The sequence below is a fragment of the Pelodiscus sinensis genome, chromosome 1 (assembly GCF_049634645.1).
Source record: "Pelodiscus sinensis isolate JC-2024 chromosome 1, ASM4963464v1, whole genome shotgun sequence".
NCBI classification, from domain to species: Eukaryota; Metazoa; Chordata; order Testudines; family Trionychidae; genus Pelodiscus; species Pelodiscus sinensis.
In genome coordinates, this window is record NC_134711.1 from 196945907 (window position 1) to 196967925 (window position 22019).

The following is a 22019-nucleotide window of genomic DNA, read 5'->3' on the forward strand; positions in this document are numbered from 1 at the left end:
TGTATGCATACCGAACTTGCTAATGAAGCCCGGGATTTGAATTTCCCGGGCTTCATTAGCATAAAGCCGGCGCCGCCATTTTTAAAAGCCGGCTAGTGCGAACCCCGTGCCGTGCGGCTACACGCGGCACGGACTAGATAGTTCGGATTAGGCTTCCTAATCCGAACTATCTAGTCCGTGCCGCGTGTAGCCGCACGGCACGGGGTTCGCACTAGCCGGCTTTTAAAAATGGCGGCGCCGGCTTTATGCTAATGAAGCCCGGGAAATTCAAATCCCGGGCTTCATTAGCAAGTTCGGTATGCATACATTACCCCCCTAGTTCGAACTAGGGGGGTAGTGTAGACATACCCTGATGTTATTGCAAAATAACATAGTGTGTGTTTACACTACAAGCAGTTATTTTGACATAATGTTGAAATAATGAGTTGGAGGACTTCTTACCCCGAATCTGGTAACCCTAATTTTATGAGGAGTAAGGAAAGTCGGAGGAAGAGTGCTCTATCTCGGACTTCCTGTGTGCAGACAGCGCCAAAAGCTGAAATAAGCAATTTCGATTTAAGCCATGCAATTGACATAGCTCAAGTTGCGTAGCTTATTTCAGCTTTAGCTCTGCTGTGTAGTAGTGCCCTTCAGAGAGAACTGGAGCCTGAGAATCTGGCCCATACATTTAAGGTTGCTGAAGTGCATTTTCCATCGACAAAATCACTCAGAAATCCAGGCAAACACACAATTTACCTCCTCAGAAACACTTGTCCCTGGTCAGCAAAATGTGAATTTTAAGAAAATTGATTTTTGTGAGCAAGCATGGAATGAAAATTTAGAGAGTAGCCATCCGCCAGGATGAGGGGAGTGAAGGAATGTGGGACACATGCCTCCAAAGAGGGTAGGTCTAATTTTAGGCCTAACATACTTGATATAACATTGTGGGTACGGCTAGACTGGGGAGGGGGAAGGGAAGGAGGCGGGGTGTTCAGGATACCAGAGGTACCCCGAAAAAACTCCACCTCATCCAGGAAACACATTTGCTCTTCCGCTTTTTTCTGCGGAAGAGCAAACACGCTCTTTCAGAAGCCCCTCATTCTATGAGGAAGAAGGGGGCTTTCGAAAGGGTTTTGAAAGTCTAGACGGGCCAAGTGTCGGAAAAGCCTCTTCCAACAAAAGTATCGGAAAAAGCTATGCAAAATGTTTGCGTAGCTTTTTCCAACAAACAGATGTAATCTAGCCGTACCCTATTCTCTTTTCAGAGATTACCATGGAGATTGCACATACTTTGGTAATTTCCATGCTTCTTGAAATTCTTGTTTATCACATCCACACACATTGGCCAAGCCCTCTGTCCAGTCTCCTACAATACGGATATGAATGCTGAAGTAATCCTCTTCAGGGGCCGAAGTCAGTGTGAAAGGGTGCCACTCCAAATGAGACACTGCAGGACATTTGACAAAAATGTACTGCCCAACTTCCATCTTGAAGCCCTTTTTCATCATCTGGAGCTCAAATGTTTTGAAGGGATGATTGACCACCTAAGGGCACAAAATACCAAAGGCTGTCAAAAGCTGCACCATCACCACATCCACTATCACCACATCCATCACCATCTGAGGTCATATTTCATTACGGGAGCAAATTAATCTGGTCAAACTGTCTACAGGAGACTGTACAATGGTCTAAATTGTTGATAGAAACATTTTCATACCATTTTGTGACTATTCTTTATCATTTTATACAAACTGTTCTAAGGCAAACAGCTACATCTAGTATACTGCCCATGCTGGATACATGTGTGACTAGTTCCAGGTGCAGTATGTCAGTGCCACAGAATGGATCATGTGTTCATGAAGTTCAGGGATGGGAGATAACACCCAGGCAGGGCTTTGGATTGACAGAACTGGAAACTGAAGTCTTAAGTTTATTTCCACATGGGAGCTATGGTATGACCATTTGCCTTGCCCTTGTGGTTTTTTAAGCCTAACTAGAAATGACTATCTTGAGGGGCAAGATAGAAATTCAGTCTCCATGACTATTTAACATTGACCTCTCCACTGAATCTGCCAGCAATTTTCAGGAGAGGTTTGGAGGAGGAGTTCTAGTCTATTGGCTAACTTTGGAACTGGCAACCTTTGTAATTATTTTGTAACTTCTAGAGGCCCAGACTAGAGAGGACCCCGACTGTGGTTGGCACTGCACAGACACCTAGTGAAAGACATTTCTTGCCCAGGAGAGCCCACAGTCTAAACAGACAAGACAGAGAAAGGGTTGGAGAAAGGAAGTATCATTATTCCCATCTTGCAGGTGGGCAACTGAGGCACAAAGATTTAGAGTATTTCAAAGAGCACATAAATAAACAGAAATGCAACTGTACTGCTGAAGGGACCCATTTTTGTTAGTAGCACTCAGTACACGTCCCAACGGTACTTTGTCTAATAACATATCCTGGGGGGTGGAAATCCAGGCCTTTTCCTGCAGACACTCACCATACTGTATTCTTGACTACTGACAACAAATAATGGGAGAACTGAGGGACATTTTGCCTAAGATAAAAACAACATTGATACATACCTTGGTGATTACAACTTTCTGCTGGGATCGCCAAAATCGCACCATCCTCTCAAAGAAGTACAAAATCATAGGAACTATTACCCACTTCCATGTCTGTTAGCAGAATAAAGATAAGAAGAAAATGAGAAGAGGAAGCAAGATACAAGTTGATCAGTTACTTTACACAAAATATTGGCGGCTTTACACAGAAATTAATTTCAGTGACTTCATGCTTTTCATCAGTTAGTAGGAACTTGAAACATCAAACCAACTTCCTCCTCTGAGGCTATGTCTACATTAGCATGAGTCGCAATGTCATTAGCAAGGCTCGACAAATTATGGAAAACCCTACTCGCCAGACAAAAAAGGGGCTCACCACCTTCCCCCCCAAAAAGTGTTTTTTAATAGCATAAATTCCTAATAAGAATAAGAACAGTAATTACTAATAAGTTATTAATACATATCACCCAAGTTATTAATAAATATCTCATAAACCTCTACCTTTTCCCTCTGCTGCCATGTCTCCTCCCCTTGCTCCATCAGCTCCCCGGTGCCTGCTGCCCCCCAACCCCTCACCCTCCTCTGCTGTCCTGACTCCTGCCCTTCTCACTGCCCTCAGCCCTCCTGAGACCTGTCCCCCTCCACCAGCCCTTCTCTCCCCCCTGTGCCCACTCCTCCAGTAGCCCCACTCTGATCATGTGAGCTACCCCTCCTCATCCCCTCTCCTAACACCTCCCTCTACACACCTGCCCTGCCTCTCTCCTCTGGTGCTGGTCCCTCCCCTGCAGGTGTCTGCCCTTCTGCTTCACCCCCAGAATCGCTTGGCACCTGCACCCTCCTGGTGCCTCCCCCTTCCCTCCCTGCCCCTGCCCCCTTTGCCCTCTTTTTCCCTGATACCCGCCCCCTCACCACCCTCGGCCCCCATTCCCCTCATGCCCCTGTGCCCTCTCACATGCCTTGCTCCATCCCGGCCTTCCTCATGCCCACCCCTTCTTTCAAGCCTTGGCAGGACTGGAGCCGGCAGGGCGGGGTGGGGCCTGGCTGCGCCGTGCACCGCAGCCAGAGCCAAGCTGCCACAGCCCTTTAAAATTGGTGGGGCCACATCATGCCAGAGCCCTGGTGTCTGCCGGTGTCCCGCCCTCTGGCTCACGCCCCGCCTCCTCGTGCCGGATCTGCACACAGGCCCCCGGTGGCAAGAATCGTCGCACTTCCCCCTTTCCAGTGGCGCTCTGCTCCTCCGCTGGCCAGCGGATCGGATGGGGCCGCGCCCACTGGGCCAGTCCACCCCTGCACTGGCCAGCTCGTAAAATCTACTCACCACGGGCGAGCGGGGAGTGTATTTGTCAAGCCCTGTTGCACAAAAAGATGCAGTGTAGCCTCTTCCGTTTTGTGCAAAAAAAACCTTTTGCACAAGATCCTTATGCCTCTGCTGCAAAAACTTGCAGTGTACACAAAGCCTGGGAGTGGATTTTCCCTCTAGCAGGTGCTAGAGATGGATTTACAATCACTAAAGTACAGCTGGCTGGTACAGAACAGTATTCTTCTATGGGTGTTCCTTCCCCTTTGGCTAACATTCAGAGTGCCTTTGAGCACAACGTAGGTTAATCTACTATATACTAGCAAATTAGCTCATCATAAGACAGGATTTTCAGGTCTCTCCTCCACGTCAGTCTTCTCTCCTGAGCCTCCGGTCACTTGCTCTGTCTCTCTCTTCCTCCTACTGCCTCCCCCTCTCTCTATCAGCTCTCTCCGCCTTCTGCCTCTCTCTCCATCTCTCTCTTTCTCTTCTCCTCCTCCTGCCTCTCACTCTGTGTTTCTCTTCTCCTCCTCCTGCTGTGTCTCTCTCACTCTCTCTCTCACTGTCCTCCGCCTCCTCTGTTCTCCTCTCTGTCTCCTCCGTGTCCTCTGTGGCTGCTCCGCTTTCCTCCTTTGGAATCCAGCGCCCTTTCCTGACATCACAGATGCACGCTTGTCCAGACCCCGCCCCCGGCTGTTCCCTCTGGTCGGCCCTGTTGCCTCCTGCCGTGGCGCTCGGCTGACTTCTGCGCTGCTCGGCCGGGCTGCTGCGCGGGAGCAAGCAGTGCAAGCAGTGCAAACAGGGGTGCTGCATGGGGAGCGCTGGGCCCAAACAGCCGCTTGTGCTGCTTGCTTCCGCGCAGCGGCCTGGCTAAGCGATACAGAAGTCAGCCGAGCACCACAGCGGGAGGCAACAGCGCCGCCCAGAGGGAACTGCCAGCATTTCAGCGTTACAGAGTCACAGACATTGGGCTACTATATATATGATTTGAGAGTTTGTTTGTTTGTCTGTGTATCTGTTTGTCCGTTTGTTCAAGAACTCCTCTTAAACTATAAGAGCCAGGACCACCAAATTTGGTATACAGCTTTCTCTTACGATCATTTAAAGCAATGTCAGAGTTTGGTTGTGCCAGGAAAATGCAATATGCCTGGAATGGGATTGCGTCTCACAAAACCATACAGAAAAATGATAGAACCACCAGGCAGTGAAAGGGGCTGGCTGGGGTATGCCCTCTCTGCTCCCTCTGGCTGGGACTGTGTCATCCCCAAATCTCTGCCCCCTCAAACCTCCCCCCCCCCCCACCCAGCATGCTTTACAGAGGGCAGAGAATGCTGAAGCTCCCTCCCCTATTAATACAGGAACATTGCTGGCTGTTCCCTTCTGTCAGGGAGCAAGGGGAAAGTGCACAGTTTGCTGAATTCCTCACTCTAGCTGGAGGGCGCAGGGAGCAGATGAGTCTGGACCTGACCCATACACCCCTTCCCTGGCTGTGCCTCCTGGAGCTGTAGCACCCATGGAAAGGTGCTTCTCAAGCTGGCCCCAAGCTGCTGTGGTAAGAGAGGGCTGGAGTTGTCCTCTCTCCCTGGGGCAGTCTGTCTACTAAATCCCTCACTCCCACATGCACCCCAGAACAATTATTTAAATGAAGAAAAACAAAAATTACTTGAGTTAAGGACCTGAGCAATACTGGGTAAATCTAGTATGGACAATTTTTTTTCTTTTAAAGCTCAGTTAGGAGGCAGGGTGAAGATTCTCAAATCCCAGTGTGAGGATGAGAAGACTGGATGAATAGGAGGCCCACATTTTGTGGCTAGGATTTTTCTGAAGTGAAGAGTTTAGATCAGCATGTTTACACTCTCTCGAAACTTCTGAAGTTAGTTCGAATTGGTCATTCCTAGTTTCAAAACAGAGGGCCTGGATTTTTCAGGCTTTCTATGATGGAATAAGCATAACTCTGCCTTTAGAGTCAACTCCTTACTCCACTCAGCATTTATTTTTCTCTTGCTTTTTGACTCTTTATGTGCATGCAGTATGTGATATTAAGAATACACTAGCAAGCTGTGCTCCCTGCTCACTACACTTGCCAGCCCCCCTCTCTCTGGCGGGTATGGGGGATAGGCAGCCCCAGCTCTCCCACCGGCTGCCAGGGAGGGCCAGGCTGACGTGTGGCAGCCCTGGCCTGTCCCCTCCCACTGCGGCTGCCAGGCCGAGGCAAGGCTGCCAGCTCTGCTTGTTGTAGGCCCAAGGCTGGGCCAGTCCTGGCTCTCCTGCCCCTGTAGCCACTGGGCAGGGCCAACGCCACGCCAGACCCGTCTCTATCCCCTTCTCCTCCCAGCTGCTGAGGAGGGCTGAGGCCTCACCAGGCCCTGCGCTTTCTCTCCCCCCAGCTGCTGAAGTAGGAGGCCAAGGCCACAGTGTGGCAGCCATGGCTTCCCCCCAAGTACCAGGGAAGGAGGAGGAGAGAGTCCAGAACATGGCAGCCCCAGCTCCCAAGCACTGGTGAAAGGAGAAGGGGAAGGGAGGGAGGAGGCAGAAGGGATGTGGAGTGACATGATGAAGTCGTTCTGTCATCCCGCAGGAAAAGTTTTTTTTATATATATAGAGAGAGATTATATATTAAAAACCTCAAAGTTTACTAAAATCATAAGAATAAATTAATTAAATTTCCTGTGCTTCATTTTCATATTCACATCTGAGCACTATTTCAAAAAAGCGTTTTTTGAAAAAAAACAAAAAACCCCCCGCAGTCTAGATGGGGTTATTTTGAAATAAAAATCCTTTTTCGAAAGAACCTGTACTCCTGAAAAAAGTACGGGTTCTTTCGAAAAAGGGTTTTTATTTTGAAATAACCTCGTCTAGACTGTGTTTTTTTTAAAAAAGCCCCTTTTTTGAAATAGCGCTCGGATGCAAATATGCAAATGAAGTTTGGGAAATTTAAATCCCTGCTTCATTTGCAATTTCGAGCTTCTGCAATTGCATTCCTCTTTTAAGAGAGGAATGCAGTGTAGACATACCCAGTGTGATGAGTTCATTTCCAAAGCATGGCGGAAAGGGATCTAGGGGTCATAGTGGACCACAAGTTGAATATGAGTCAACACTGTGATGCTGTTGCAAAAAAAGCAAATATGATTCTAGGTTGTACCAACAGGTGTGTTGTAAGCAAAACTCGTGAAGTCATTCTGCCGCTCTACTCTGCACTAGTTAGGCCTCAGCTGGAGTACTGTGTCCAGTTCTGGGCGCCACATTTCAAGAAAGATGTGGAGAAATTGGAAAGGGTACAGAGAAGAGCGACAAGAATGATTAAAGGTCTAGAGAACATGACCTATGAAGCCAGGCTTCATGAACTGGGCTTGTTTAGTTTGGAAAAAAGAAGATTAAGAGGCGACATGATAGCGGTTTTCAAATATCTAAAAGGGTGTCACAAGAAGGAAGGAGAAAATTTGTTCCTCTTGGTTTTTGAGGACAGGACAAGGAGTAATGGGCTTAAAGTGCAGCAGGGGAGGTTTAGATTGGACATTAGGAAAAAAATCCTAACTGTCAGGGTGGTCAAATATTGGAATAAATCGCCAAGGGAGGTGGTGGAATCTCCCTCTCTGGAGATATTTAAGAACAGGTTGGATAGACATCTGTCAGGGATGGTGTAGACGGAGCTTGGTCCTGCCTTGAGGGCGGGGGGCTGGACTCGATGACCTCTTGAGGTCCCTTCCAGTCCTATGATTCTATGATTCTATGAAAACATTTTCAGAAATGGGACTGATAGGTCGAGTAGCAAGCCTGGGACTATTATAACATTTTAAACCCACCCATTATGATCTAACACATTTGAAAAGAAATCAAGAACAAGTTGAGTATAGACTTGCCCCTCTCCATTGTGAATGTAATGGGGCAAATTCTGCTCTCATTTATACACATGCAACTCCATAGCTTTTACTTGGAAAATGAGTCTGTTTTTGTCAGAAAAGTACTTTTTTTAATAGCAACATAAAACACTGGAAAATAAAAGTCCTCAGCATGTCAGAACTGGAACTCTCACCCTCTCCTATGATTATACTCTCAGTTGATGATACTGAATAAGGCCTGGCACTTCTGTTGATGTCTTGATATGAATCTGTGCTCGTCTCCCCTCACCTTCACAAGAGTGTGGTTCCTACTGATAGAACTGAATGGAAGCTGAGATCTAGTGAAGAGATGCTGCTGCTCCGTTGGAGATCAGGTGGGATCCAAAAACTTTGGTAGCACAGTAAAATCACCAATGACAGACATGAATTGAGTACCTAGACAGACTACTTTAAGACTCTCTTTGGAGTTTACCATAATGAGGAGCCAAACCAAAAACATCCTTAAAATGAACATATTAGCCTCAATGTTTCCGGAGCCATTGTTTTACATTAATGCATGGTACCTATCTAATATGAATTTTTCCCTCTCAATATTATTTGCTATATGCATTACCGTCTCACCTAGAGATTCCAATCATAGGCCAGGAACATCATTGTGCTACCCATTGTACAAACACAACACATGGTATGTCTACACTTCATTCCTCCATCGAGGAAGGAATGCAAATGTAGACACCTGAAATTGCAAATGAAGCAGGGATTTAAATATCCTGTGCTTCATTTGCATAATCACGGACTGGTGCTATTGTGAGAAAAAAAATGGGGTTATTTTGAGAGAAAATCCTTCCCTCGAAATAACCCTTACTCCTCAAAAAATGAGGTTCAAGGATTATTTCAAGGGAAGGGTTCTCTCTTGAAATAACCCCTTTTTTTCTCGCAATAGCGCTATTTCGCAATACCACCACTCTGCAATTATGCAAATGAAGCATGGGATATTTAAATCTCCGCTTCATTTGCAATTTCGGGTGTCTACATTTGTATTTCTCTCTCTCTCTCTCTCTCTCTCTCTCTCAGAATGAAGTGTAGACACACTCACAGAGACTCTCCCTACCCTGTGAAGTTTACTAACATATAATTTTGAATATACCCTGCAAGTTTATGATTATATTCTAGAGAATGGTTCTCACATTTTTGGCATGTTAATTGTGTTCAATTTCATTTTGTTCATCCTGTTAAATATGAACATTTTATTTTAGAGGTGGTCTGGACCAATTCAGGAAACTTCAATTGTCTCTGAAGAAGAAGTGTTTAGAGAGCCACCGATGGAACCAAGAGCAGAATTAATACAGATGGTAGTTCAACCAACTTGAACGAGACTGGATTGGTACTGTCATCTGACATATGATCACTCAGTGTGGACTGGCCAGTGTTTTTACGTCAGCTGTTTTTCCCAGTTCTTCTTTCCCTGGTAACCCACCCAACAACAATATACCATATGGATCCTGGCCTCCAAATATCAACTCAAAAGCAAAACACTAAGGGGATACCCTACACATGCAGTACAGTTGGGGAGTCTTTCCTTAGTCTGTCTTGGATTACAATTGGACATTTTAAAATGTTAAAAACAAGTGATTTCCTACCAAAGCTTGTGGTTTACTGCATATCTAGATTCAGATCAATCTTTCTATAGTATCTATACATGTTGTTTAACAAAAAATTGAAGATTTTGAAGACTTTCATTACTATATTTGTACTCAAGACAACAGAACATACCATAGGAGGATTTCCAGCAAACTGGGGGATAGGACATTCAGATTTTATTCCCCACTGCATGAAGTGCTTTGCACATTTTTCGGGATCATGCTGTTTCAAACTTTCTTCTGTCTGTCCACGTACAATACGGCTTTAAGATAATACAAAATGTTAATGTCAACAAAATTATATCTAGTATTTATAGCTATTACATTCAGCAATGTGTTTCTCCACTGTTAATATCCCTTTTTCTGGTAAGATTCCACTTCTCTGTTCAATCTGAAGATTTGCTACTAAGGGTATGTCTAGACTACATGGCTCTGTCGCCGGAGCCATGTAGATTAGTTTCCTAGACATACCCAAATGAAGCGGTGATTTAAATATGCCTCATGGGATGAGGTTTACTGGGGAGGTCGACAAATGCCTTTGATGTCGACCATGGAGCGTCCAGACTACAGCACTGTGCCGCCAAACAGCTGATTGGAACAGCGCGGCAGCCATTTTAATTTAAATGAAGCGGCAATTATTTAAATCGCCGCTTCCTTTGGGTATGTCTAGTGAACTAATCTACATGGCTCTGGCGACAGAGCCATGTAGTCTAAACATACTCAAAGATAAGGCGAAAGGAGAGGCAAACCTGTGTTGACTTCCTAGGGGAAATCTCCTCACATAAAACATCAAGTGAAGAACTGAGAAAGAGTTACAGTTATAATGTGCAATAACATGGTCACAAAAAGAACATTTTGTTTAAACTAAAGCCAGATTTTTCCTTCTGCCTGTTCTATTTCTATTCCTTTAAAATAAAAGAGGTGGAAAGATCAGGCTTCTCAGTTTATCAGTGACCATAACTAGAATTACTTAAAACAAAATTCAGCTGTATAAGCGATCTTCTCCTATGTCTTGGAAGCTGTGGGCTGGCTCTGCAGTTAGTCAATCTCTCATTTCCTAGCTCATGCAAAGACGTCAATAGCACAATGATACTGGACATCAGTATCTCCCTCATTTCTAGCATCAATGTTGGTTATTACTTTTCCATACACAGATGGCACACACCTTTGTATTGCCTTAGATTCAATGAGTTGTATATTTTCCAGCAATCAAACTATACAGAGTCTATCAGCTCATGGTTACCCTGTGACATCTATTCTTCATACATGAAAGACTAAGGGTGCGTCTAGACTACAGGGTTTTGTCGACAAAAGTGGACTTTTGTCGACAAAACTATACCTGCGTCCACACTACCACTGAGTTCTGTCGACATAACGTCGACAGAACTCAGCAGTTTTGTCGATGCTGGTAAACCTCATTTTACGAGGCATAACGCCTTCTGTCGACAGAGTTTCTGTCGACAGAAGGTGTTATTGCATGTAAACTGTCCTTTGCGTCCACACTACCAAAGCTGCTTTGTCGACAGAACTCAATGTAGTCTAGACGCTCTTTGTCGACAGAAGTTTTGTCGACAGTATCTGTCGACAAAACTTCTGTCGACAGAAGCCTGTAGTCTAGACGTACCCTGAGTCTTTCTTCTAGGTGAAAAGTCTTCTGTCCAGTATTTCTGATTACTTTATCATTCTCCTGATTCTCAAACTTCAACTTTACTCCTAAGGCTAAATACACTGTAATTATCTTAATCTCAATATGATCCTTCCTTCTAACATCTCTCATCTCTGTACAACTGCCTACTACCTGGAAATCATAGCTACAGCTTAGCCTTTCCTGATTTGCCTACGTAGCTCGAATTAACGAGCTAATGTAGACATACCCTGACTGGCTGTGTCTAGACTGGCAAATTTTTCCGCAAAAGCAAGTGCTTTTGCGGAAAAACTTGCCAGCTGTCTACACTGGCCGCTTCAATTTCCTCAAGAACACTGACTTCCTACTGTCTGAAATCAGTACTTCTTGCGGAAATAATATGCTGCTCCCGTTCAGGCAAAAGTCCCTTTTGCGCAAAGCTTTTGCGCAAAAGGGCCAGTGTAGACAGCTCAGATTTGTTTTGTGCAAAAAAGCCCTGATCATGAAAATGGCTATCGGGGCTTTTTTGGGCAAAAGCGCGTCTAGATTGGCACGGATGCTTTTCTGCAAAAAGTGCTTTTGCGGAAAAGCGTCTGTGCCAATCTAGATGCTCTTTTCCGCAAATGCTTTTAACGGAAAACTTTTCCGTTAAAATCATTTGCGGAAAATCATGCCAGTCTAGAGGTAGCCACTGTGTTTGTCTGACTGTGTGACGGGGTGTATCAACCCAGCACTGGGCGAGTAGAAGCACTCCTCCCTCCGATGGAGGTGGAGAGCCCCTGTGACAATCTATTTTCTAACTTCTCCCTGGGGTCATTGACATTTGAGGGAGGAAGGGTTTTTTTGCACTGTCATCTTTACTGACCATTTTTAAAGAACTCTTTCCCATATTCTGGACAACTCAAACTCTCATTTTAAAGGTCACATCAAACACTTCCTCTTAACTGTAGTTTATGATCATGAGCTAAGAAAAGCTGCTTGTGACTAAATGCTATTTATTTTTCTGTCCTGCTTTATGCATCTGTTCTGCTTTTTTGGAAAAAAATATTCCTGTTTGGAATTAAGGAGCTGTCTCTAAGCCACAACAATTAATATTTGTCTATAAATAAAACTGCAACCATTGAATCCAATTTTGAAAAATTAATGGAAAGTTAGGATTAACAATGTTAGTAAAGATAATTGGTTGTTAGATTTAGCATTAAGGCAACAAAAGTATGCTTGTTGTTGTGTTATTTCCTTTGGATAATTTCAGGTGGTGTGTTACATAATTCCTTCTAGGAAATAAGGCTGAATTATGTCATAGAAAGAGAAATTCTATAAAGGAAACAACTTTCTAATGAGAAAGTCAAAAAGTGTGTATCTGTGAGTCCATATATGACCAGCACTAGTAAAGATTTATGCATATGAACAATTTGCTTCTGATATGCATAAGTGTTTGTAGGACTGGGACAATAATCACTATCAAGATAACAGCTGATAGCATCCTAAAGTTGGGCTTCAATTTATACTATATGAACAATCTTGTAAAGAATGCAGTGAATGTTTACAAATACTTACCCAGCACCATGAATGACAAGTCCAATAAAGAAGATGACAAAGAGATGGTGGGTGAACCAAAATACTTCAAAATAGGACCTTCGAATGGTTTTAGTGGATGATGTGATAATTAATATAAGGGCCAATGTAATGATGACACCACTGAGGCCCGCCAAGTATGTGAAAGCTACATATAGGCCACCTTCGGGGTTCTGTGAAATAAACACACAAAGGGGTTTAAATGAAGACAATTTATCAAAATTGAATTGGTCACCATCAGTCTTTTTCATTTCAGAATCTTTAAGGAGAGGGCATTAGTGAAACAGCAGGACTGAATAGTTAATGTGTCAGCATTGATCAGAAGCTGATAAGAAAAAAGGGAGAAGGATAGAGGACGCCCTCTGGACTCGTTGAGGATGATAACAATGCAATCACACTTATTTGTATTATTTCTGACATTTTGGATTAGGGATATGTCCCAACCCCATCCATGTCATTACAGCTATAGGCATGTCCAGAAAGCTTCTAGAATACACACCTGTTGGGTTACAAGACAATGTTGTAGGGACACTGTGGTTACGGCATGTTAAAAACAGTCAAAGAAATATATTTGACTGATAATTGGAAGAACCCTTTGAGCAACAGAAGCTTTGACCTGAACCCAACATTCATCTATGCTAGAGGTGAAATCCTGGCCCCAGGGATTTCAAATCAAAGAGAATTTTGCCATTGACTTCAGTGGAGTCAAGATTTCACCTTACAGTTGGTATTTTCAAATGCTCCTAAGTGATTTAGGAGAACAAGTCAGACTGATTTCCAAACAACCTGTAGTCCTAAAGCACTCTGGTGTTTATGCACATCCTATGTCTGCTACATGTCACTTGTACTGAATCTGAGTAAACTAAATAGAAGAGGGAAAGAAACTGTTTTCTACTCATTGACACATGGAACTGGATGTCAGGAATTCTGGGCTCTGTTTCCAGCTCTGCCACTGGCTAGTTGTGTGTGTGGGAAAACACGCAAGTTCATACTTTAACACAGTGGTCTCCAACCTTTTTACACCCAAGATCACTTTTTAAGTCTCAGAACAGGCAAAGATCTACTGCCCCGCCCCTTCCTTGAAGCAGGAAATCTAATGTAAATGTACTGCGCAGGTGCGCAGTTCAGAGAGGGCTCAAGAGCTACTCTTAGAGCCCCTGAGATCTACCGGTAGATCGCGATCTACTGGTTGGTGACCACAGCTTTAACAGATGTGTGTCTAAAGTTAGGAGCCTACATTCATATGTAGACCAAAATGAACAGTCTGCTTTTCAGTGGTGCTGAGCACCTACAGCTAGCAATAAAGTCAATGGGAATTGTGGGTACTCAGCACATATGTGTGTGTATGTAAGGTGGTGGTGGTGGTGGTGGTGGGGAGGGAAAGGGATGGACAAAACCAAGACCTTAATTATAGGAACTCAAGTTTTAAGATTTTAATCTTCACATCTCCCACCTGTAAATTGGGGGTAATACTGATGTTTATCTAACTACCTTGCACAGGCACAGTTTAACTAATTACTTTTTCTAAAGGTCTGAAACTGCCAGATGACATATACGAACTATTACTAAGTTCATTATTGGTATTACAAAATTTTGCCAAATGCAGAGTTCATTTGTGTAATGTGTTTTAAACACAGATTCAGTCAACTAACCATACCAAATAACTCAATGTCTTCGACACAATTGCATGCATGAATATTCCACATGGCACAGGATCACTTACCTTAAATTTTTTTCGGACAAAATTCAGATAGGATTCATCTTCCTTGTCACCAAGTTTAGAAAGAACAGCTTGAATAGTTCCATTTGCTTCAACACGGGCATCCACACACCTCTCTACATTAAATAAGTGTGCAACAGTGTGTATTGCTGTGAGTGATGGAGAAAACAACACAGTTTATATTAGGTAAGTGTTACACCGTTTTCTGTAGGTACCTCAAAAAAAGTTTCTGGCTTTTGAACACTAGGATCTTATTCAAACTATGAAATAGAATAATCTAGTCACAATCATTAGTGGATTTTATGTCCACAACTACCCTGTCAAGAAGGAGAGTGGTAAGCCCATTTTACAGATGGGGTACTCAGGCACAAGGCAGACTAAGGGCACGTCTACACAGCTGGGCTAAAACCAAAATAAGCTATGCAATTTGAGCTATGTCAGTTGCATAACTTAACTCAAAATAGCTTATTTCAGCTTTTGGCGCTGTCTACACAACAGGAAGTCAGAGGTAGAGCACTCTTCCTCTGACTTCCCTTACTCCTCGTAAAATGAGGGTTACAGGAACCGGAGTAAGAAGTCCTCCAGCTCAACATTATTTTGACATTACATTGAAATAACTGCTTGTAATGTAGATGTAGACTATGTTATTTCAGAACAACTGACATTATTCCAAAAGAACATTGCTGTGTAGACGTACCCTAAGGATGTGTCTACAGCAGGGCTTAACTCAAAATAAGCTATGCAAATTGAGCTATGTCAATTGCATAGCTTATTTCGAAATAGCTTATTTTGAGTTTTGGTGCTGTCTACACAGCACTTATTTTGAAATAAAGCACTCTTCCTCTGACTTCCCTTACTCCTCGTACAGTAAGGGTTACAGATGTTGGAGTAAGAAGTCCTACAGCTTGACAGTATTTTGACATTATGTCGAAATAAATTTTGGCTCTATTGATGTGGACTATGTTATTTTGAATAATGTTGCTGTGTAGACGTAAGTGATCTGAGTGACACAGAACGTCTGTGGCTGAGTCAGGAACTGAACCTAGGTCTCTTCAGTTTTATTGCAGTGTCCTGTTTTCTAGTGTATCCTTCCTGCACAATGATAATGTTAATTAGCAACAGCTGCTGCTGCTTACAGTTTATCCTTATCTACCTTTGTAACCTCTTTCAGCACTAGTTCAAGTGGGGATAGATGCTCCACATTTTCTGAAATCCAGTTCCTTTGAGATGTTTTTAGTTGGGCACTCAAAATCACTAGTCGCATTTGAAAATTTGGGATAAGGGGTCTGATCCGGCACCGATACATAATTCAGGTGGTCTGAGTTGTGTTCCCTACTCTGGCACATATTTCCTGCTTGACCTTGAGAAAGTCACTTAATTGGCTCGTGCCTTAGTTTCCCTTCTGTAAAATGCCAATAATAATATAACAGCTGTACTTCAAGAAAGGCCCAAAGTGGTAGTGTGAATTTCAATTAATTCTTGTTTGTGAGATTTGCAGATTCTGTGGTGATCAGCAACATAGGAAAGTCTATGGCCAGTCTACATATCAGGTAGGGGAAAAGCCTATTTACCCAGCCCTTTGTATGTAGCTTGTCTTTCCTCACTCTCCTTGTTTACTACAAACATCACAGTTTGGAAACAAGCCTCAGTAAGCATTAAATGTTTGGTACCAATTTTTAAGAGGGCATGGATTAATAGAGCTACAGTGAATTGTCTTTTATCACTTGTCCTTTGTTTTTTGCTAGTTTCAGACTAGTATTTAGATACTAATTTAACTCATGTCATGGGTCATTCTCTTAGTTTAGTAAAATGAGGCACCAAGTCATAAACTCTAAAGACACTGTTTCCATTTGGATTCTGTGCAAGGTGAAATGATAAAGCAATGATCAAGAAAACTCTTAAATACCTACCAGTATGAAGGGCGATCATCCAAGCCACCATTTTGTGAAACGTGAGGTTCCTGTCTAACTGTCTCCTGATACGGGTTGAGCAGCACTTTGGGTTTAAAAAAAATGAAAAGCCTCTGCAGATTATTTGTGGTACGAAGGACATGGTCTACTTAACTGGGGGAATAACCCAGGTTCATTGAGCACAAGACTTGCTGAAATTGATGTAACGATTAATAATAACATGAACTAAATGCTCCAGTGTGGCACTTTGTCATATAAAGATGCCGAATAATGCTGTAAGGCACTTGATTTAATCAAGTTACTTGATGATGGGAGGGTAATTCAAGATGGCGAAAAGAGGCCATCTAGTTTATGTTAAATCAAGACTTACTTTTATAAGAGGATCAGGGCCTGGGACAATTCGGTAATATCAGAGGTATTATCATGACTATTCATGCTAGGGAAGTGCCCAGAGGCCCCAGTCAGAGCAAGATCAAATTTTACTATGTATTGTGCAAACATATAATGACGGAAAGCCTCTGCCTCAAAGAGTTACCAGCCAAAAGTTTCTAGGCACTTTACAGACACATATGAAGATATGGTTCCTTCCCCAGAATTGCTGATCTGATAGTTATCTTGCCCTGAAGTTAACCTACCCATCTAGGAACCTATCATTAAATGTCAGTGTTGTTCCAAACAAATACAAATCTCCCTGACACATAAATACAGGTGAAAAACCTGACTCTTAAAAACGAAACAGAGCTGACAGCTTTGGTAAAAGTCCTGACACTAGCTAGCACATATGAGGCCTGATTCCAGAGCATATGGAAGTCAGTGAAAGTCAGTACCTTGTCCTCCCTTTACCAGTCATGAAAGACAGTGACCAGGAAACATGATGCAAACTGTCAAACATTAACATTTATACATTTCTGATGCAACTTCATTGACTTTGGTGAAGTTACACCAGAAAGGAATTTGGCCTTCCACATCAGTCTCGATATAGGTGGACATCCACTATACCAATACATGTAAATATATTAGCAGGCAGCAGCTGCTAGTTTCAGACTAACATTTGGAAAATGACTTAATCTTAGTTCTCGCGTTTTACTCTTTTTCTAGCTGTTACAGTAACTTAAATTAGAGGACAAATCTGCCTCACATGCTAGTTGTTATTATAGTGACTTCACCAGTTACAGCACGATAACAAACAGATGGGAGAGACTGGCCTTCCAATGTCAGTGGAATAGAAATTTTTTTCTCCTGGCTGCCTGTGTCTAAGCTGTGCAAAGAGGAACTATGAACTCTTTAATTTCCTATTTGAAAAGGCCAATCTGTAAAGCCCAATGATGGCAGTACAGTTCCCCTGTTTGATTAAATACATGTTGATTCAATAAAAGAAGTAGAATTCCTGGCATGGAGGATGTACATAGAGAACTCAGTTGTTCTTTCAATAATACAACAACACTTCTTTTGTGGTTTTAGGGAAGGTTTGCTGTGCAGTGTTATCGAACCATCACTATCTTTGTTTTCTGCTCCGCTCCCTGTGAAACATCACTTAGCAAGAAGCCCACATTTTAAGTCATTTTAAAATCATACAATAGGATATAATCATGTGTTTTGTTGTGGTCTTTATGCAGCTGGCATCTGGATGCAATTAATTAAAAAAGAGCACACAAGCTGTGGGATTCCCCAGCCTACTCCAATCAAAATTTGCATCAAATACAAAAATCCTCTCCTTCCTGACATTAACTTTCTTATCAAAAAAGTATCTTAAATGAAATAAGTCCAACTGCCTAGGAGTCCTACTGTACAAACTCCCTCTGCAGGGTCCTAGCTCCCTCATCCAGGCATCTACTGTGACCCAGTGATGCTGACAATTCACAAGCCCCACATGTCTCACTGGGCACGGCAACAAGAAAACTCCCACCACCCTAATACAGGCAGCCAAGACAGCAGGGTTTTCCTGAACCTCTGAATGACAATAAAGGAGAGACAGCTTTATAGGGACATGAAACAGGATGAGCTGCACATCTCGAACAGTGAGCAATTTAGTAATAGAAGCAGTTCTAACTAAACTAAACTAAACTAAACTAAACTAAACTAAACTAAACTAAACTAAACTAAATACTTGTTTATTGGAATCAATTCCAACCCTTCCATAACACCAGATGTTGGCTTTTAATCTTGGTTGATATTAGCTAATCTGTCACAGTTCAGGGAAGGAATTACCACAGGAAAATAATTTTATATGTGGACAATAAAACTTACTGTTCAGTGTTTACATAAGTGATGGGGATGCAACCAGTCTCCACTCCATTTGTACCATTCCAATGATGGAAGATGAATAGGGAGAATCAGGCCCCATGAATTCAAATTCTACCTCTTTCACTGACTGATTTTAATATTTCTATGTACTTTACAACAATTAAGCTTTGGGAGAGTTGGAAATAGAACCTAGAGCTTTAATATGGTACATGCAAGGCCCATCCACATCACCATGTTCCTTTCAGATAGAAACACTTGGTTATGGGTATCTTTAACCACTTTTCTTACCACTAGACCATACTCTTCTTTCAGGGCCTGGAACAGTACACAGGAATCCTGAAGGTCAATAGTTTACTGCTGTCTAGCAACTCACTGGAAAGGTGTGTGTCATGATCCCTCTAGCAGCAGTTCCACATAAAGGATAAGTTATTACCAATTACCCCTCTAACACAAGTGGTAGAAGTCTGTAGTATGGATGCGAGAGTCTTGTGTTCATACACTGCTGACAACACATGGAATGCAACTACATTTCTGTGGGTAGATATTTTTCATTTCTCTTTTTATTTAAATCTAAGAAATGTAATACAAAATAAAAAGAACATTAAGTTTTTAAAGACAAGTAGTCTTCAGGCTACCTGTGAAACCTTACATAATGAATAGTAACAGAGACATAGCCGTGTTAGTCTGATCTTGGTAAAACAGAAGTGGGTCTGCCCCATGAAAGCTCATCACCTAATAAACTATCTTGTTGGTCTTTAAAGTGCTACATGACTGCTTTTTTTGTGAAACCGTAGTTCACCTGCTGGTGTAAATGCTTTATGATATACTTTTAAAATAGATGATTGCTTAGCATTTTTCCATATGATCCTAATGAATTCAGTGGCATTTTGTAATATGCACATAATGCAGCATCAGCTTTTATAAGTCTATGAGTCTATGTAATGCTGTAACCCAGTCCCCTTTTTCCCCCAACCTTATGTCCGGGACCCAACAGACACCACCGCTTTAAATGCAACCCCCACCTTTTCCATTATTTTCAATGGGAAAATTGACCCTGCATAACATGTTTTCACTTAACACGATCATTTTCTGAAATATATATATAGTGTTAAATGAGGAATTACTGTATAGGGTTTTCCCCTCCCCCCTTTTCAGTAAATAAGTGCTATATGCCATTAGGAAAGAACAAGTTATCTGCAAAATGAGAAGTGAAACTTTCACAGTACAGTGCTTATGGAGCAATGACAGATATATGGAGGCTGGACATTAACTCCAATTTTAACTCCAGTAAGTTAAAAGAGGTTTTTTTAAAATTAAAGTTAGATTTTTGGCCTCAAAGATCCAGTCTTGTATGCTTTGAGTTTCTAGATTTACCCAATGAACTGATGGAAATAGCTTGAGTCAAGCATAAAGTAGTAGACACTAAGGTAGCATTTTCCACACAGTTCTGCCAAGTCAGCTGAAGAATTACCAACAAATAACACCTCTGCTATATGACTCCTGGGTCTCTCTGGACATGAAACTAAAAACTGCATCGAAGTGTCCTTATTTTTCTAGTGATTTTGGTGATGTGGAAAAATGACCCATGTTACAGCCCAGGATGAGGCCAAAATCCTCATTTATTTTTCATTTCGCTCACAAGATCTGTGAAGCTGCATTTATTACAAATATTGCTAGACAAATATATCCTTCAAATAGAAAAGAACCCCCTCTAGCCTACACATAACACTCAGTGCCCCGGCCTCATGAAAAGGCCTAGAGAAACCTGACAACATATTCTTTAGGTCAACAGCCTCAGGCTGAGGGACACCTGTTAAGAAAATCCCCATTGGAGGTCTGAAGAAACCTGATAAGAAAATTCCAACTGATCTCAGCCACTGGGATGGCATAAAAATATGCAGGGAAGGCATCTCTAAAGCATGAAATCTTACATGGCTTCACAGATCTAAATCAACACCTCAAACTGGAGCCACTGGCTACACATGTGCTTATGCTGAGGAGTACAGGAAGAAAGATGAGGGCTACGAAGAGGTTTTGAATGCAATTGATATCAATAGGAGAGGACAGATAATGCCGTATTTCTCTTTCATTAGACCATAATAGGGTAGTATCTTTAGTTTCCCAGTACCTGCCATTGGTTTTAGATGAGAACAAGGTGATCAAATGCGATTCAGATAAAGCGGAGGTGATATAATAGGGTTGGAAAGGGAAGTAACTGGATGAGATAGTATCTCCGTCCTCAACTGAACACTTTGTGCTAGTAACATTTGCAACCTGAGATTCCTTTTGGAACCCTGACTATACTAGCCAAGGGTAGGTTTCTCCATTTGTGCTAGGATAGGATATTTTACTCTCAGGTATCCATGTCTTTGTCACTGTTGTATTAGACTGCTGCAGGGTGTACTGGTTAGGACAACCATGGAAGACCACTCAAAAATTTCAGCTAGCACAGAACACCACTGAGTTGTGCTCTCAGGCCACATCTATACTTGCAAGAAGATCACTCTGGCCATCAATCTTCTAGAATTCTATATAGTGGATCTAATAAAGGCCTGCTAACTTGAACGAGGAGGGTGCCGCTGTCAACGCTGGTACTCCTTAATTTGTGGGGAGCAGAGGTAATGCTCCTGTCAACCTCCTACTGTGAAGATGGCACGAAAGATCAAATTAAAATACGTCAACTTCAGCTACGCAATTAATGTAGCTGGAGTTGCATATCTTAATTTGAACTTCTGGGTAAGTACAGACATGGCCTTAATAGTACATCTCATGTGCAGTCTATTGCACCTATGCTCCATTGGCCAGAGAAGGTCATAAGCAATTTCAAGCTGAGTCTGGCGTAAACCATGTAGAGCAGCAAAGAAGGAAGAATGTAACAGAAAGATCAAGTGTGAAAATCCAGCTCTAACAGCTTTTGAAAAAAAGTCAGTCAGTCTTTCTTTCTTTCTTTCCACAAAATTTGAAGCTGGGGGCATATTCATCTCTGGCATAAATGGATTGAAAGCCAGAAATGACATTTTGAAAGTGTGGCTGTATGTGATTTTGTTGTGTTTAGTGTATATTTCTGTTCTGCAGCAAAACTCTGAATTCTGATGCTTCTGAAAAGGGGCATGTAGAAAGGAAGACACATTTGGGGAACTCGAGCTCAATAACACGGGCTGCTCTCTCAAGAATTCTGAAAGTCTTTCTTCATCTTACCGCACTGGATCCTCTAAGGAAGGAGAGCAGGTTTCGACAGACTGGCAGCAGAATCAGCAAGCAGTTGAAATTCAAACAGGCTGCAGGCGCTCGTGCCCAAGGCAAAGCAGACTGTAATGCAATGTAACAGAGGGCAGTATCAGTACAGCACAAAAGGGCATGCCTACACAGCAGCTGGGAGAGTATTACCCAGCCTGGGCAGATTGAAATGCTAGCTCTGCTTGAGCTAATATGCTAAAAATAGCAGTGCAGCCATCGCCAACCTGACTGCTGCTGCCTCCAAGCCAAGCTAGCCTGTGCTGCAACATTCACACTGCTGTTTTTAGCATGCTAGCTCGAGCAGAGCTAGCACCCGTCTATCAATCCATGATAGGAGACACATTCCCACCTGCACTCTAGATCTAACCTTAGTCCTGACCCTCACCCACTCCAAG

At 42.6% G+C, this 22019-nt stretch overlaps 1 protein-coding gene across 1 annotated transcript in view; it reads right to left on the reverse strand.

Annotated features, from left to right (window-relative positions):
- Nucleotides 1-22019, reverse strand: part of CYBB (cytochrome b-245 beta chain) — a 35967-nt gene that overhangs the window by 8569 nt on the left and 5379 nt on the right. Inside the window, exons 3-9 of the mRNA XM_006133928.4 lie at nucleotides 21586-21696; nucleotides 16144-16228; nucleotides 14237-14382; nucleotides 12496-12686; nucleotides 9448-9577; nucleotides 2560-2652; nucleotides 1270-1523 (exon numbers count right to left, since the gene is read on the reverse strand). Coding sequence (XP_006133990.1) covers nucleotides 1270-1523; nucleotides 2560-2652; nucleotides 9448-9577; nucleotides 12496-12686; nucleotides 14237-14382; nucleotides 16144-16228; nucleotides 21586-21696 — 1010 coding nt within the window. The remainder of the gene's footprint in view (nucleotides 1-1269; nucleotides 1524-2559; nucleotides 2653-9447; nucleotides 9578-12495; nucleotides 12687-14236; nucleotides 14383-16143; nucleotides 16229-21585; nucleotides 21697-22019) is intronic.